General features: G+C 55.5%; 2 protein-coding genes across 2 annotated transcripts in view; one reads left to right on the top strand and one right to left on the bottom strand.

Moving 5' to 3' along the window:
- The window catches only part of PNKD (paroxysmal nonkinesigenic dyskinesia), a 74,029-nt gene that overhangs the window by 52,820 nt on the left and 8,517 nt on the right, over positions 1-12,692 (bottom strand). The window lies entirely within an intron of this gene.
- The window catches only part of TMBIM1 (transmembrane BAX inhibitor motif containing 1), a 17,842-nt gene continuing 5,322 nt past the window's right edge, over positions 173-12,692 (top strand). The window contains exons 1-5 of the mRNA XM_010861182.1: positions 173-268; positions 9,183-9,415; positions 10,720-10,820; positions 12,023-12,087; positions 12,297-12,350. Coding sequence (XP_010859484.1) covers positions 9,223-9,415; positions 10,720-10,820; positions 12,023-12,087; positions 12,297-12,350 — 413 coding nt within the window. The 5' untranslated portion in view covers positions 173-268; positions 9,183-9,222. The remainder of the gene's footprint in view (positions 269-9,182; positions 9,416-10,719; positions 10,821-12,022; positions 12,088-12,296; positions 12,351-12,692) is intronic.

Raw genomic sequence — 12,692 nt, 5'->3', positions numbered from 1 at the left:
AAAGACGTGATCTCTTCCTGTAGTTTTGTGTTTTCAACAATGACCATTGTTTTAAAATTGCTTTAAAATCCGAAAATCCTGCTAAGTCCTGGCGGACTTGGGCGGAGCGAGAATGGGCGGATGCGGGCGGGACCGGGGCGGACCCCAGCGCGTCGCAGGGGCCGGCGCGACGGGGCGGGGCGCGGAGGCCCAGCCCTGCCCAGGCCAGCGCGGGCTGTGCTGGACTCGCGACACCAGGAAGCCGGCGACGCACCGTCCGGAGCGCCAGGCAAGCCAGGGCCCGGGGCCGGCGGGCGCGGGGGACCGCAGACTGGCGGGGACTGGGCGGCGCCCCAAACTTTCTCGGAGTGTGCAGTGGGCCGGAATGGGGCTCTGTCGCCCTCAGTTTTGAGTTCTTCTCTGTGCGCCCCTGCGGGCGAGTGGCGCCTGTTTAGCTTTGGGAGTCCAGCCGCGGAGTTGTGGGCGCGGGTGATCAGGCTGGGGGCTCTGAGGGTGTCCCGGGCCCCTGCTTCCTATCGCGGATCTGTCGCCGGGCGTGTCCACAGGGCCAGCCCTAGGGTGGCCAGCTGTGCGTGGGATAAAGGGTGTCGGGCCTTCAGCTGGTGGGAGGGGGAGGGGAGGTGGCCCGGGCCTGGCCTGGCCGCCTCTGACGCCCTGGTGCCAGCTTGGGTGTAGACAGGTGACCGGGTATTTGAGTGAGGGAGAGAGCCGCTGGGAAGCCCCGGCAGCTCACATCCTTGGTGTGGGGAACCTGTCACCTCTGTCACCAGGCCTTTGCCTCAGTCCCCTCTACCCCACAGTGGTCTGGCCACTGCCCTCAGGCTGGGTTCTGAAAAGGACTAGCCAGTACTCTCTTCCTTGTGGCCTCTTTGGGTGGGAGTAAAAACCAAGCAGGAAAATGTGAGCGGGGAGAACCGTGGAGACACCAGGAGGGAAGTGGAGGCAGGCCGTTCGGAGGCTTGGCCCTGATCTTGTGGATTTTGCTCTACCTGTTGTCTTCCCCGGGGTCTCCATCCCCTCTGATCCCACAGTGGCTTCTGGGGTTGGGATTGCCCCGAGGAGCCTGGTCATGGGATCGGGGGAGGTGGGGGTAGGCCTGGGAACTAGGGTCAGAGCCAGATGTCACGGAAGGTCCCTCTGGTGTCCAGTTCTCTGGGGCTCTGAAATATTCATCTCACTGGTGAGCTTTGGTTTCAAAGCTGGCGCCTTTGGTTTGGCCAGTGGTGGCAGGAGGAGCCAGGAGCCTTTGGGGCTGCTTTGTCTGGGGCAAAGGCAAGGGGGCAGCCATACTTCCTCCTCACCTGCCCACTCTCTCTCTCCAGCCACGAGGCTCCAGAGACCTGGTTTATAATTTAAAAGTGGTGGGACCACACAAGGGGTCAGGGGCCCTGACTTCCTCTCCTCTTGTGCCCTGACCTCAGCGCCTCACCTGTAAAAGTGGGCACGTCAGAGAGGTAATGACGGGGTACACCTCCAGTGTGGGGAGAACCTCACGTCATGAGCTGGGGTAATAGCCACCTCAGCTCAGCCTCCTCCCATGGGAATGGCTCAGCTGGAAGAGCATTTACATCCCCCTAACTTGTCACCCTGGACCCTTCAGAAAGAGCAGAAGCCCCAGGGAAGGGACACATACTGTGTGTCTTTAGAGAGCTGCACCCGAAGGGCCAGAGAGTGGAAGCTCATACAGCAACTGGGGGAGAAGGTCTCTGCTAACCATATGGCTAATCCTCATGTGGGCTTTCTGGAGTATTCTGATGGGAATGCAGAGGAAGGGATGGCCCTGATGGACTCTTCCACCCCTAAGATTCTGGGGATCTGGGCCCAAACCTGGGTCTTGTTTTAAAGTAGAAATGATATCTAGAAGTCCACAGGCCACAGTGCTGGGTACCTGGAGGACAGTCAGTACATTGGTCAGGGAGGAGAATGAGAGTAAGTCCTTGTTCTTATATATGTGAAAGTGACGGTCATGGTCGCTCAGTTGTGTCTGACTCTTTGTGACCCCATTGACTTTAGCCCACCAGGCTCCTCTGTCCATGGAATTCTCCAGGCAAGAATACTGGAGAGGGCAGCCATTCCCTTCTCCAGGGATCAAACCCAGATCTCCTGCACTGCAGGTGGATTCTTTACCAGCTGAGCCACCAGGGAAGCCCATTTGTTTGTATATACAATGATTGGTACTTTTCCTATTGCGTGAAGGTGATGTTAGGAATGGCAGCCTCCTGGCTCTTTGCTGCTTGGAGATGCCCCCAGCCCTTTGCAGAGTTCCACTTTGGAGTTTAGAGCAGCTGTGTGGGGATGGCAGAGAGGAAGAACCCTCGCGGAGGATCAGGGCATTGAGTTGGCCCTACAAGTGAGGGGGCACAGCTGGTACTGAGTGTGGCTGTTCCGAGGGGCTGGCTAAGGACAGGGGTTTAACAGGGTGATGAGTTAGGACATGAATCATTCCCAGGGCTATCTGTAAAACAGAGGTGGCCTGGTCAGCAGCCCACAGGATGGCAACTAGGTGTGACTGTATAAAAGTGTTTCAGGCTTAAGAAAGTTTGAAGGAAACAAAGTTGAATAGCTTTGCTCACTGCAGAACTTGGAAGCTTCCTATGCCATGGTGTCTTGTGAATTTCCAAAAGGGGATATGGATTCTCTGTTTCTGAGCTCATCCACGAACATGTCCTGGGGCAGGAGATCTCCTGGGGAGGAGAACATCTCCTTGTGTTCTTTAGAGCAGCCTGGGAAACACCTGGCTGGATGATTCTAGCTTTCTAGAGTCCAGAGAGGTAGGAGAGGGAGTTGTGGCCACTCCCACACCCAGTGCATACCCTGTGCCTCAGCCTCCTCCAGACCGGATAAGGATGAGGCTGCATCTGGCAGAAACTCTTTAGGAAGCAAGACATTTTGCCCTGAAGGTTTCTGCTCTGGTCTGTTAGCTGTTCTTTCAAAAGCAGACATTCTCAGAGTCTGAATGGACTTTGATCATTTGGTGATGGTAAAGAATCCTCCTGCAATGCAGGAGACCCTGGTTTGATCCCTGGGTCAGGAAGATCCCCTGGAGAAGGGAATGGCAACCCACTCCCAGTGTTCTTGCCTGGAAAATCCCATGGACAGAGGAGCCTGGCAGGCTACAGTCCATGGGGTCGCAAAGAGTTGGACATGACACTTGTTTTATGGATGAGGAAACTGAGTCCAGAGATGTGAAAAGACCCATCCTGACTCTCACAGTGGAGTTAGGACCAGAACCAGGACAAGAACTCAGCTCCCTGTGTTGTAAGCCAGGGCTCTGACAAGGATTGACTTTGGGATTGACAAGCGGAAAGGAATTGGTATCAACGAGAGAAAGGTCTTTACTTCCTCAGTCCGTCCATGTGTTGTTGGCTTGTTCACACAGGCGACTGTGTGATGGGGGCCTCAGGGACTTTGCCTCCAGGCAGATGTAAAAGCAAACGGCACCTTAAGTCAGACTTAAGTCAGACTTAAGTCAGATCTGGGTTCAAACCTATCTCTGCTGTTTGCCTGCTCTGGGACCTTGGATCAACTTCTCTCTGAATTTCAGTTTTCTCATCTGTAGGGTGGGGATAAGGATTGCACTTCATAGCGCCCTTGTGAGGAGCAGATGTCCTTGGTACCTGATAGTAGACAGTACTTGCTGCTCTAAGTGGTTCTCTTCCTTCCCTGCCCACTGCAGGAGGTGGGTATATCTCCCTTCTCCACTAGGGGTTGTTAATTATCTGTCTGCTTTTCCCCGCCTCATCTGGGAGTTGAAACTGAACTGAACTGAAAAGGCAGGAGAAGATGAAACACAAAGAAGGAGGTGGATGGGGCTGTGTTTCTGAAGCTGCATCCAGCCCCGGTTAATGCCGCCTGCTTTCCTTATCTGGACTTCCGAGCTGTTCTGGCTTGACTGGGGTCTCGGAAATCACCCGCACTAATGATGCTGAAGGGTTATGGGAGTACTGGGTGCCTGGGTCTTCCCATGGCTTCCCTTTCCCAGGAGACTAGAGCCACCTCAGTTTCCTGGAGACCAGGGCTGGGAGGGAGGTCTTGAGTTGGCAGCCTTATCTGTTTCTGAGCAGGAGGGCCAGGAGAACTGGGGGAGGGGAGCTGGTTGTGGCTCCGCCTCAGGGGTGTGTGCGCTGACGTCTGTTATTCTGTGTTCTCCGACAGTGGGCAGGGCTGGGAATGAAAGTTCCAAACCCATGACCAAGAGGGCCTTTCACTGGCTGGGCAGGAACTTCCTTGGCTCTGGGATTTCCTAGTCTGTCAAATGACCAGATGATTTCTAAAGTTTGTTCCAGCTCTGACGTTTTCAGTTTTCAGATCCTCTTGGCTTCATCCTGTTGACCTCCGAGGCCAGACAGTCAGAAGGCTAAATTGATTCTGGGCCCTTGGTCTGTGTGTCAGACATGGTGGCGAGCCCAGCCACTCCTGGGTGGATCTTTTTTACTCCTCTGCCCTCCTGGCTCTGTGCTGGGTTAGGAGGGCCAAGTGTTTTCTTGGAGGGGAGAGGAGAGCTGGGGTGGGGGGTGGTTTGGGGTAGGGAAAGGGAGAGGAGGCTGTCACGAGAGACTTGGTCACAGTGGGCCAGGGGCTTTCCTGCTGGGTGGAGTTTCCTGAGATACTCACCCTGAGCTATTCTTTCCACTCTGGCCCTGGGCACCCGTTCCTGGCAGAGAGGAGCACGGGTTGCCAGAACCAGTCAGCTGCTCCTTTCCACCCCTCCCTCCAGCACACACAAACAGACATACACACACACCCTTTTGCTGTAACCCCAGTAGATCCAGCCTCCTCTCAGCAGATTCCAGAGGCTTAACCCTTCAGATGCCCTCCTCCCAGGGAGCCTGAACCTGGGCCCCAGCTGGCGGGGAGCACACTGGCCACACTGAGACAGCACCAGGGGAAGGAGCTGGCTTCCCCGAGGCTGCCTCTGAAAACCTGGACAGCCAACAAGTCCTGTGTTTGGGCCCTCCCACTTCTGATGGCTGGGTCTGTGGATCGTGTAGGAGAAAGGAGAGGTTCTGGCTCCTTCCTGATGGGTCATGAAAATGGGGGTCACAAAATGGGGAGCAAGGTTAGATCTAAATTGACAAGGGTGCGGTGGAGCCTGAATGCCTTGATAAAAGGCATCGTGAGAAAGCATGTTGTAATGATTCAAGCTCCTTGCCACAAAACAGTCTCGCTTCCTGTTGTGGGAATGTGTTGAGTAGAAACTGAATGCCTACTGTGTTTTAGGATAATTCAGGCTTCTGATGGGGCACCTTGAAGGTCCGTTTTAGCCCCTGGAGACCGAGCCCTTCCATTAGCTACCGGTGGAATTCAAATGACCCAATTCCTGGTTTCTGGTCTCTGGGCATCAAGTATCTGCACTCTGTCTCTGTATCTTCTCCCACTTCTTCCCCTTTCCTTTGGACTCCACTTTCTCCTGCAGCTTCCACCTTTAGTCATGAAAGTAGACTCAGACCACTTCTGCCTTTCCCTACTCCTGGTCACCTACCAGCCCCAAACTCGTCCCTAGCTGAGGCCTTGATGATGGGGAAGGGGTCAGGGCCGCAGGTAGGTCAGGCCCTGGCCAGGGAGCAGGCTCAGAAGCTGCCCATGCTGGCAGCCCTGGGGCCCGAGGTTCCTGCCCATCTGGTCCTGCTCAGAGGGGGTGTGACTATGCCTAGCACTCCCCTGACTGGTCTGAACACTCTCCCCGTCTCCTGCGCACAGGCCTCTACACCAGAGAGCTGGGAGGTAGTTCTGGGCCCTGGCCCCTGCTTTATGGCCTGGGACAGGTTCCTCTACACCCCTCCCACTCCCAACCGTGGTGGACTGGCTGCTAAAGGAGGGGTCAGCTTGCCTTAGATAGCGAGTTTCCTTTCAGTGCTGACGTTTTAAGAATCTCTATCTCTGATCACTCTCTTCTCCTGGTGGCTGCACAGAGATTGGGAACCATGGGGATGATGGAAGGGGCTGAATGGTTCAGTGTGCACTTGCTGTATGAGCCCTCTTTTGTCAGTAGAGAGGCTGAGATGGGAAGCTGAGAAGTGATGAGTGGACAGAAAGGGGGATGAGGAGGAAAGCAGAGGGGTTCAGAGCTCTGGAATCTTTGGGAGGGAAAGCAGAGGGGTTCAGAGCTCTGGAATCTTTGGGAGCTGAGTCTTGCCTTTATCACACCCTAGCTAAGTCATCTTGGGCAAGTGACTTAATTCTTCTAAGCTTCTATTTTTTTGTTTGTAAACAGAGGTAATAATGTATCCACCCTATTGGGATATCATAAGAATTTAATGAAATAACAACTACAGGTAGTGTTCAGGTACCATTTTAAGTACTCTACACATATTTTTTCTTTTAAATGTTATAACAGCTCTGTGGAGGGTACTATTGTAGTGGTAAATCCACTTTCCAGGTGGAAAAACTGAGACACAGTGAGGTAAACTGGTTAATGCTGGTCTCTGGTGAGCATGGGCTGGTGGCCGAGCCCCCAGAGAACTGGACTGTGAGCTGCTGCACCCCCTGCAGAAAGTCTGGCTCCTCTGAAACCAGGAACATCACAGGGAGGGGTGCGGGAGGGCAGAGGGCATCTCCGCGAGTCAACGGCCCTCTGTGCCAGGCCTAAACCGTGGCGTCCTGGGGGCCTATCCAAGGCCGGCCTTGCGCTTCCCTTGGGGAGGGACCTGTTTGTCTGGCTTGGCTTGAGGGGGTGGGGCAGCTGGCCGGTCGGGCAAAGGGCAGGCCCCACATAACTGGGCTCCTCAGATAAGTCCCAGGCCCGGAGTCTGTTAGAGCTGGACGTGAGCTCAGGGATCATCTGGGCCCCTCACCCCATTTCACAGAGGGGCACCCTGAGTTGCTGACAGGACCAGGTCATGGTGACATCATGGTCAGGCAGCCAGCTGGGGCCTCTGACCACAGGGTCCTCCCTGCCAGTGTCTCGTGGGTGTGTTGACCCTGTTGTCAGCTGGGCCCAGGGCAGTAATGACAGATAACCCTACTCCACGGGTGGCCTGCCCTTCCCGCTTCCTGCAGATGGGGAGCTGTCTTCCTGGTGGAGTTAAAGGGGTGTTTGGGGAGAGGGGGCAGTGGGGAGAGGAGACTCTTGCTTCAGGGGAGGAGGGTCTGGTTTCTCTTCCTTCCTTAAGAAGGTCTGTTAAGGAGATATACATATTGTAACTGTCTATGCTACCCTGACATAAACCACAAATGGTTTCAAAAACAGTTGCTCGCTCTGTTTCTTGAACTCACACCGCTCAGTGTTGGGTCTTCCTGTTTCCCTCTGCTCCATTTCCTCAGAGCGCTCTACCCCAGCATGTGGGGCCTCCACCATGGCCCATGGTTTGCTGCCATACCCTGTCAGGAAGTTCCTTCTTATTTCTGACCTGACACACTCTTGCTGTCTGGTCTGTTCATTCTTGGAAAATGGAGAACGGCTTTCCTCAAAATAACTCTTTTAAGAGACTTGGCCTGTTACGTGAGCCCTCCTCCCCACCCCTCCCTGCCACCTTCCCCTCCCCTCTATGTTATCCCAGTCGAGAGAGAAGAGTTAGTTAGGACAGTTCTTTATCTGCTCCCTGAACTGTGCAGGGGGCCCTAAAAAGAAGGGTCTGTTCTGCCCTTCCGGCAGATCCTCTGTGCATGTCTGCTGACCTTGACCTGGGCATGTATCTTCCCTGTGGCATCCTGAAGGAAGATGTGCCCTTGGGAGACGCTTTAGGGGCGGCTGTGGCTCTCTGAAGGGGCCCAGACTCTATCAGGGCTCGGCCCTTCCAGGGACCTCCTCCTTAACTTTTCCCAAGCCCCCATCTCTGCCACCTCAGAGGGGGATACCAGGTCCAGAGGACAGTTATCTGGCATAAGAGACACAGAGAACATCGCATACTAGAGCGGACACCTAGACTTCCCTGGAGGTGCAGATGGTGAAGAATCTGCCTGCAAAGTGGGAGACCCTGGTGCAATTCCTGGATCAGGAAGATCCCCTGGAGAAGGAAATGGCTACCCGCTCCAGTATTCTTGCCTGGAGAATCCGACGGACAGAGGAGCCTGGCGAGTTACAGTCCGTAGGGTCGCAAATAGTCGGACATGACTAAGCAGCTAACACTTTCACTTTTACCCAGGATCAGGAAGACCTCGGCTCTTGGACTATTAAATGAGCTAGTTTTGTGATCTTGGGAGTCACTTTACTGCTCTGGGCCTGAGTCCCCCTGTGGAACTGAGCACTTGGGGCCGTACAGTCTGGGGGTCCCTTTGGGATGTTTCTGGGGTTCCCTTCCCCTCCTTCCTCTGCCCTTCCCCGGCCATGGGGCTCTCCTGCCTCAGAGAGGGCACTGGCTGGCTCTGGCATCACTCCTCAGTGGTCTAGCCTTTCTCAGCCGCCAACCCTGGGGGCAAACAGGCAGGAATCCCAGGGCCACCAGGGCCTGGCGTCTTGACCCTTCCCCAGGGGTTTGAGGGCCCTGAACTCCCTGGCATTCAACTCCCTGGCATGGCCCTGAAGCAACTGGTGGCAGCCACAGGCTGTCACATGCCTGAAGCTCCTCCTCGGCTGTAATTTGAAGGAACCAGAAAGTCCTGTCTCCAGCCTGCTTTTCTGTGCAGCCTCCCAGCCCCCAGGGGTCAGCCCATGTACCCACATGCTCAGGCCTCTCTGGCGGCCCCTGACTCAGCCTGACACCTTCCACAGCCTCGTGCCCTCCTCCTCTGGGCCTGGCAGCTCCGGCCCTGGGACCAGCTTGTTGTCTTCCATTTGAGGCCTTGGCTTCTCCCCAGCTCCGCCTTTCAGGCCTGCAGCTCCTGCCAGCTGTTGTGGGGGCTGGGCTGCCCCCTTCAGTGGGTCCTGGCTGGCTCTGTGACTCATCAGTGGCTTTGCTGGGGTCATCGGGCTCCTTCCCTGGTCACTGGAAGTGATCACTTAAGAGAACCCCCTGCTCTCATACCACCCATGTGACTGCCCCGGCTCCTGCGCTAAATCCCCACCTGCTGCTTTCCTATGGCAGGAAACTGCACAGTGAGGAGGGGCTGGTGTGAGGGCAGAGGGGCAGGGGCTGAGCTGGTGGGGTGGGCGGGACTGCGGGCGTGGGCACAGTGGCCTGCAGGAAAATGACACTTGGTGCTTGAGAGACACTGAAGGTGTCCTCTCTGCAGAGGCAGGGTGGACTGGGGCTCAGTGAGCTGAGCCTATGCACTCATGACTGCTTTTCTCATTTCTGTTTCAGGTCTCAGCAGCTGGGGTCTCTCCTCAGCCTTTGAGCCATCATGTCCCATCCCAGTGCCCCTCCTCCATATGAGGACCGCAGCCCCCTGTACCCTGGCTCTCCGCCCCCAGGGGGCTACGGGCAGCCGTCTGTCGTGCCCGGGGGGTATCCCGCCTACCCACAGCCTGGCTATGGTCACCCTGCTGGCTACCCACAGCCTATGCCCCCAGTCCACCCGATGCCCATGAACTATGGTAAATCCCTGCAGGGCAGCTGAGGGTGGGTGGGAAGAGGCAATACTGATGAGACCACTTCCTTTCTTTACTTTGTAACTTCCTTCATCTCCTTTTTCATCTTTTCTCTAGCTCTCTCCTTCTGTTTCCCCATCTCTGTTACCTCTCTGCCTTTTCCTTCAGCTCCTAGCCCCCCCACCCCCGGGCCACCTGCCAGCCCCTTTATTCAGCAGGAGACTGAGTCTGTAAGACAAACACCAGAACTTACACATCAGATGAGAAAGTGGCTATTGAAGGAATTACTTCAGGAGGCCATTTCTGTTTCCCTGCTAGGCAGTTGCCACTCATCCACAGCCCTCTCTTCTTTAGGAACTGCCGCTAAGAAGGAAATGGCAACCCACTCCAGTATTCTTGCCTGGAGAATTCCATGGATAGAGGAGTCTGGCAGGTTACAGTCCATGGGGTTGCAAAGTGTCAGACACGACTGAGCAACTAAGACTTTTCATTGGAACCTGAAGCACTTTTTTCTTTTTTTTAATATTCTCAGTGCTGACGGATCCTCATCTTTTAAGGTAACATCTGACTTGCAAACATCCACAACTCGTTTGGATGTTTGATAAACGTCATGGCTGGTAAATCTGGTGAGAAATGATATTAGAATGTGGTGAGATTTTCCTGTGTGGCTCGCCTGCGGATTTTGAAAGCAGATCCCAGGGAGGCACTTGAGGAATGCTTTGAGCCCCTGCAGCATCTTTGGAACCCTGGAGTGCAGCCAGCTCTCATCAGGCCGTTCGTGTTCTGGTGTGAATACCGGCACACCAGTCACATTTACAACGATGCTTTGTCCTGTGCACAGATAGCCCTGACGTTTCTGTTTTCCCAGAATCCTAACGCTTGCCTGATGGAGACCACAGTCTGCACACTCTGTCCTCTATCCTCCGCACGCATGTGCTATTTTTGTCTCCCTTTCCCTCCTTCAATCCCTGAGTCCCTGCTCTGACCCTACCAGCTCCTCTGACCCACACCTGCCTGGATTCCTTAAGATTTCGTGTTCCCTTGCCGGCAGGGGTGGCGGGTGTTCACACCCCTCAGTGGAATCATGCTGATGGAGTGCTTACACCTCAGGGCCCTCTCGGCCAGGGACCTATCGCTCCCTATAGTATCCACTCAGGTCACTCCGGGGGCACCTGGAGGACCAGCTGGGGAGAGGAATTCCTGAGTTTTGGCTGGAGATCCTTGAGACTGTTGAGATAGTGTTCCAGAGGCTTGGGGATTGAGGCCACAAGTCCCGGTTCCCCAGTTGGTCATGTGTGATCTGTCCCCAGGCGCAGGCCATGGCTATGATGGCGGGGAGAGAGCAGTGAGTGACACTTTTGGATCTGGAGACTGGGATGACCGGAAAGTCCGACACGCCTTCATCCGAAAGGTGAGATATGGGCTGGTGGGCAGGTGAATCTGGGCCACTGGGGCTGTGATTTGGCCCATTGATAAGAAGAGGGGTGAATGTGGAGTCCTGCCCTAAGCCACAGGTGGGAGGCTTTGCACCAAGGCCACAGAAGTGGAGCCCAGAACCAAGGTTACCTCCAAAACTAATTGAGCCCCAATGCCAAAAGCCCCCCTAATCATTACTAACAAGCTTCCTGACTCCCAATTAGGCAAAGATGCCGACTGCAGTAAACACTCGATAGCTCCTCAACCAGTCACCTGACGCCAACCTTCCAGGAATTTTCTTTGTCTTGAGGCTATAAAAATTGGCTATTAACCCATGAAAACTGTCGATTCTCCCTGGCTTTTCAGGAGTTGTCGGCTGCTGAGCTTGCAGTGCCCACTTTATCTGTGCTCTTCGTTCTGAACTCCTTTCTGCAATACTCTGTGTCTGGAAATTCTTTTCCATCCTGCGCTGGGACTGCCTCAACAGGAATGGCGGTCCTCTGGTCCACTTTAGCCTTGCGCTCTCCTCTGAGGGAACCCTAGCTCCTCTAAGCTGTGTTCACCCGCTTTTGCTTGTCTCTTCCTTGCCCTTGTTTTGGGGGGCAGGTTCAATCTGAACAGTCCTGCTGAAGTGTTCTGCCCTCTGCAAACTTCTTTCTCCTGTTACACTGCAGCAATTTGAAGCCAGAATTGATCACATGCACTCAGAGGCCCCTGCCCGCCATCTCACCTCGCCCCAGCACCTGCTCAGGGTAGAGAGATACCTGATCAACATTCAGGCTGAATTGCTGCAGGCGCAGAGGCCATACCCGGGAGTGTGGTGGGGCAGGGCAGAGGCAGGGCAGTGAATGTCAGTGAAGGCCAGGTGTTGGGCCAGGAAGGGGAGATGTCAGGAGCAGCGGGGTGGGACCAGCCCTGCGGGTGTGCACAGCATCTGAGCCACTCAGCATCTGAGCCAGACTCGTCACTGGGCTGGCCTCTCTGGCAGGCTGCAGTGCAGCTGGGGTGGGCTCTCAGGTGGAAAAGAAGAGTAGATCCTTCAAAATGAAGAAGGAACCTCCTCCCTACCTCTGGAAGATGGGAGCAGACCTAGAGTGGTAAGGTCTTTTGGGCTCCTTGGTCTCGGGGCTGGCTGCTTCCTGGGGGAAGGCTGGGAGCGGAGGGTGGTGACGGTGCTGTCCGGTGTCTCTATTCCAGGTTTACACCATCATCTCCATCCAGCTGCTCGTCACGGTGGGCATCATCGCTGTCTTCACCTTCGTGTGAGTCTCTGGGCCTCTCTGCACAGCTGAAGGCGGCTCTGGCGTCCTGGGCTCTGGGTCCCCTGCTGGGAGCATGGCTGGGGTGGGGCCCTTGACCCACGGACAGGAAGAGGGGCTTGGCTGCGGGTGCTGAGAGAAGATGGGGTAGGGCCTCGGCAGGGGGCGGACAGCCTTGGCATGTCTCTTTTTGTGTCTTCTCTGCTCCATAGGAAGCCAGTCGGTGACTTCGTGAGGGCAAACATGGCCGTGTACTACGCATCCTAGTGAGTGTGCGCTCTTCTCTGCTTGGGGGCTGGGAGACGAGGGGTAACAACTGACTAGTAGGGATAGAATCCTTTCGGAGGGAGGGGTGTCCCAGTTGCCAGCTGTGCTGGGCCTTGTGGTGTGTGCTACTGAGTGTGAGTGTCAGGGGACTCCTGAGAGCGGGGGTGGGGGACCCATGGCTGCATGCATCCTGTAGGACAGGCCTCTGTTCTGGCCGCCTCTCCCTGCGGCCTCCTCCCAGGCCAGGCCCCCGCTCCGGCCACCTCTCTCTGTGGCTCCTGAGGCCTCCTCCCAGGCCAGGCCCCTGCTCTGGCCACCTCCCTCTGTGGCTCCTGCGGCGG

Source organism: Bison bison, unplaced genomic scaffold (genome assembly GCF_000754665.1).
Source record: "Bison bison bison isolate TAMUID 2011002044 unplaced genomic scaffold, Bison_UMD1.0 scf7180017864471, whole genome shotgun sequence".
Lineage (NCBI taxonomy): Eukaryota > Metazoa > Chordata > Mammalia > Artiodactyla > Bovidae > Bison > Bison bison.
Note: the sequence above shows the minus strand (reverse complement) of the source record. Positions and strands in the feature narration are given on the sequence as shown.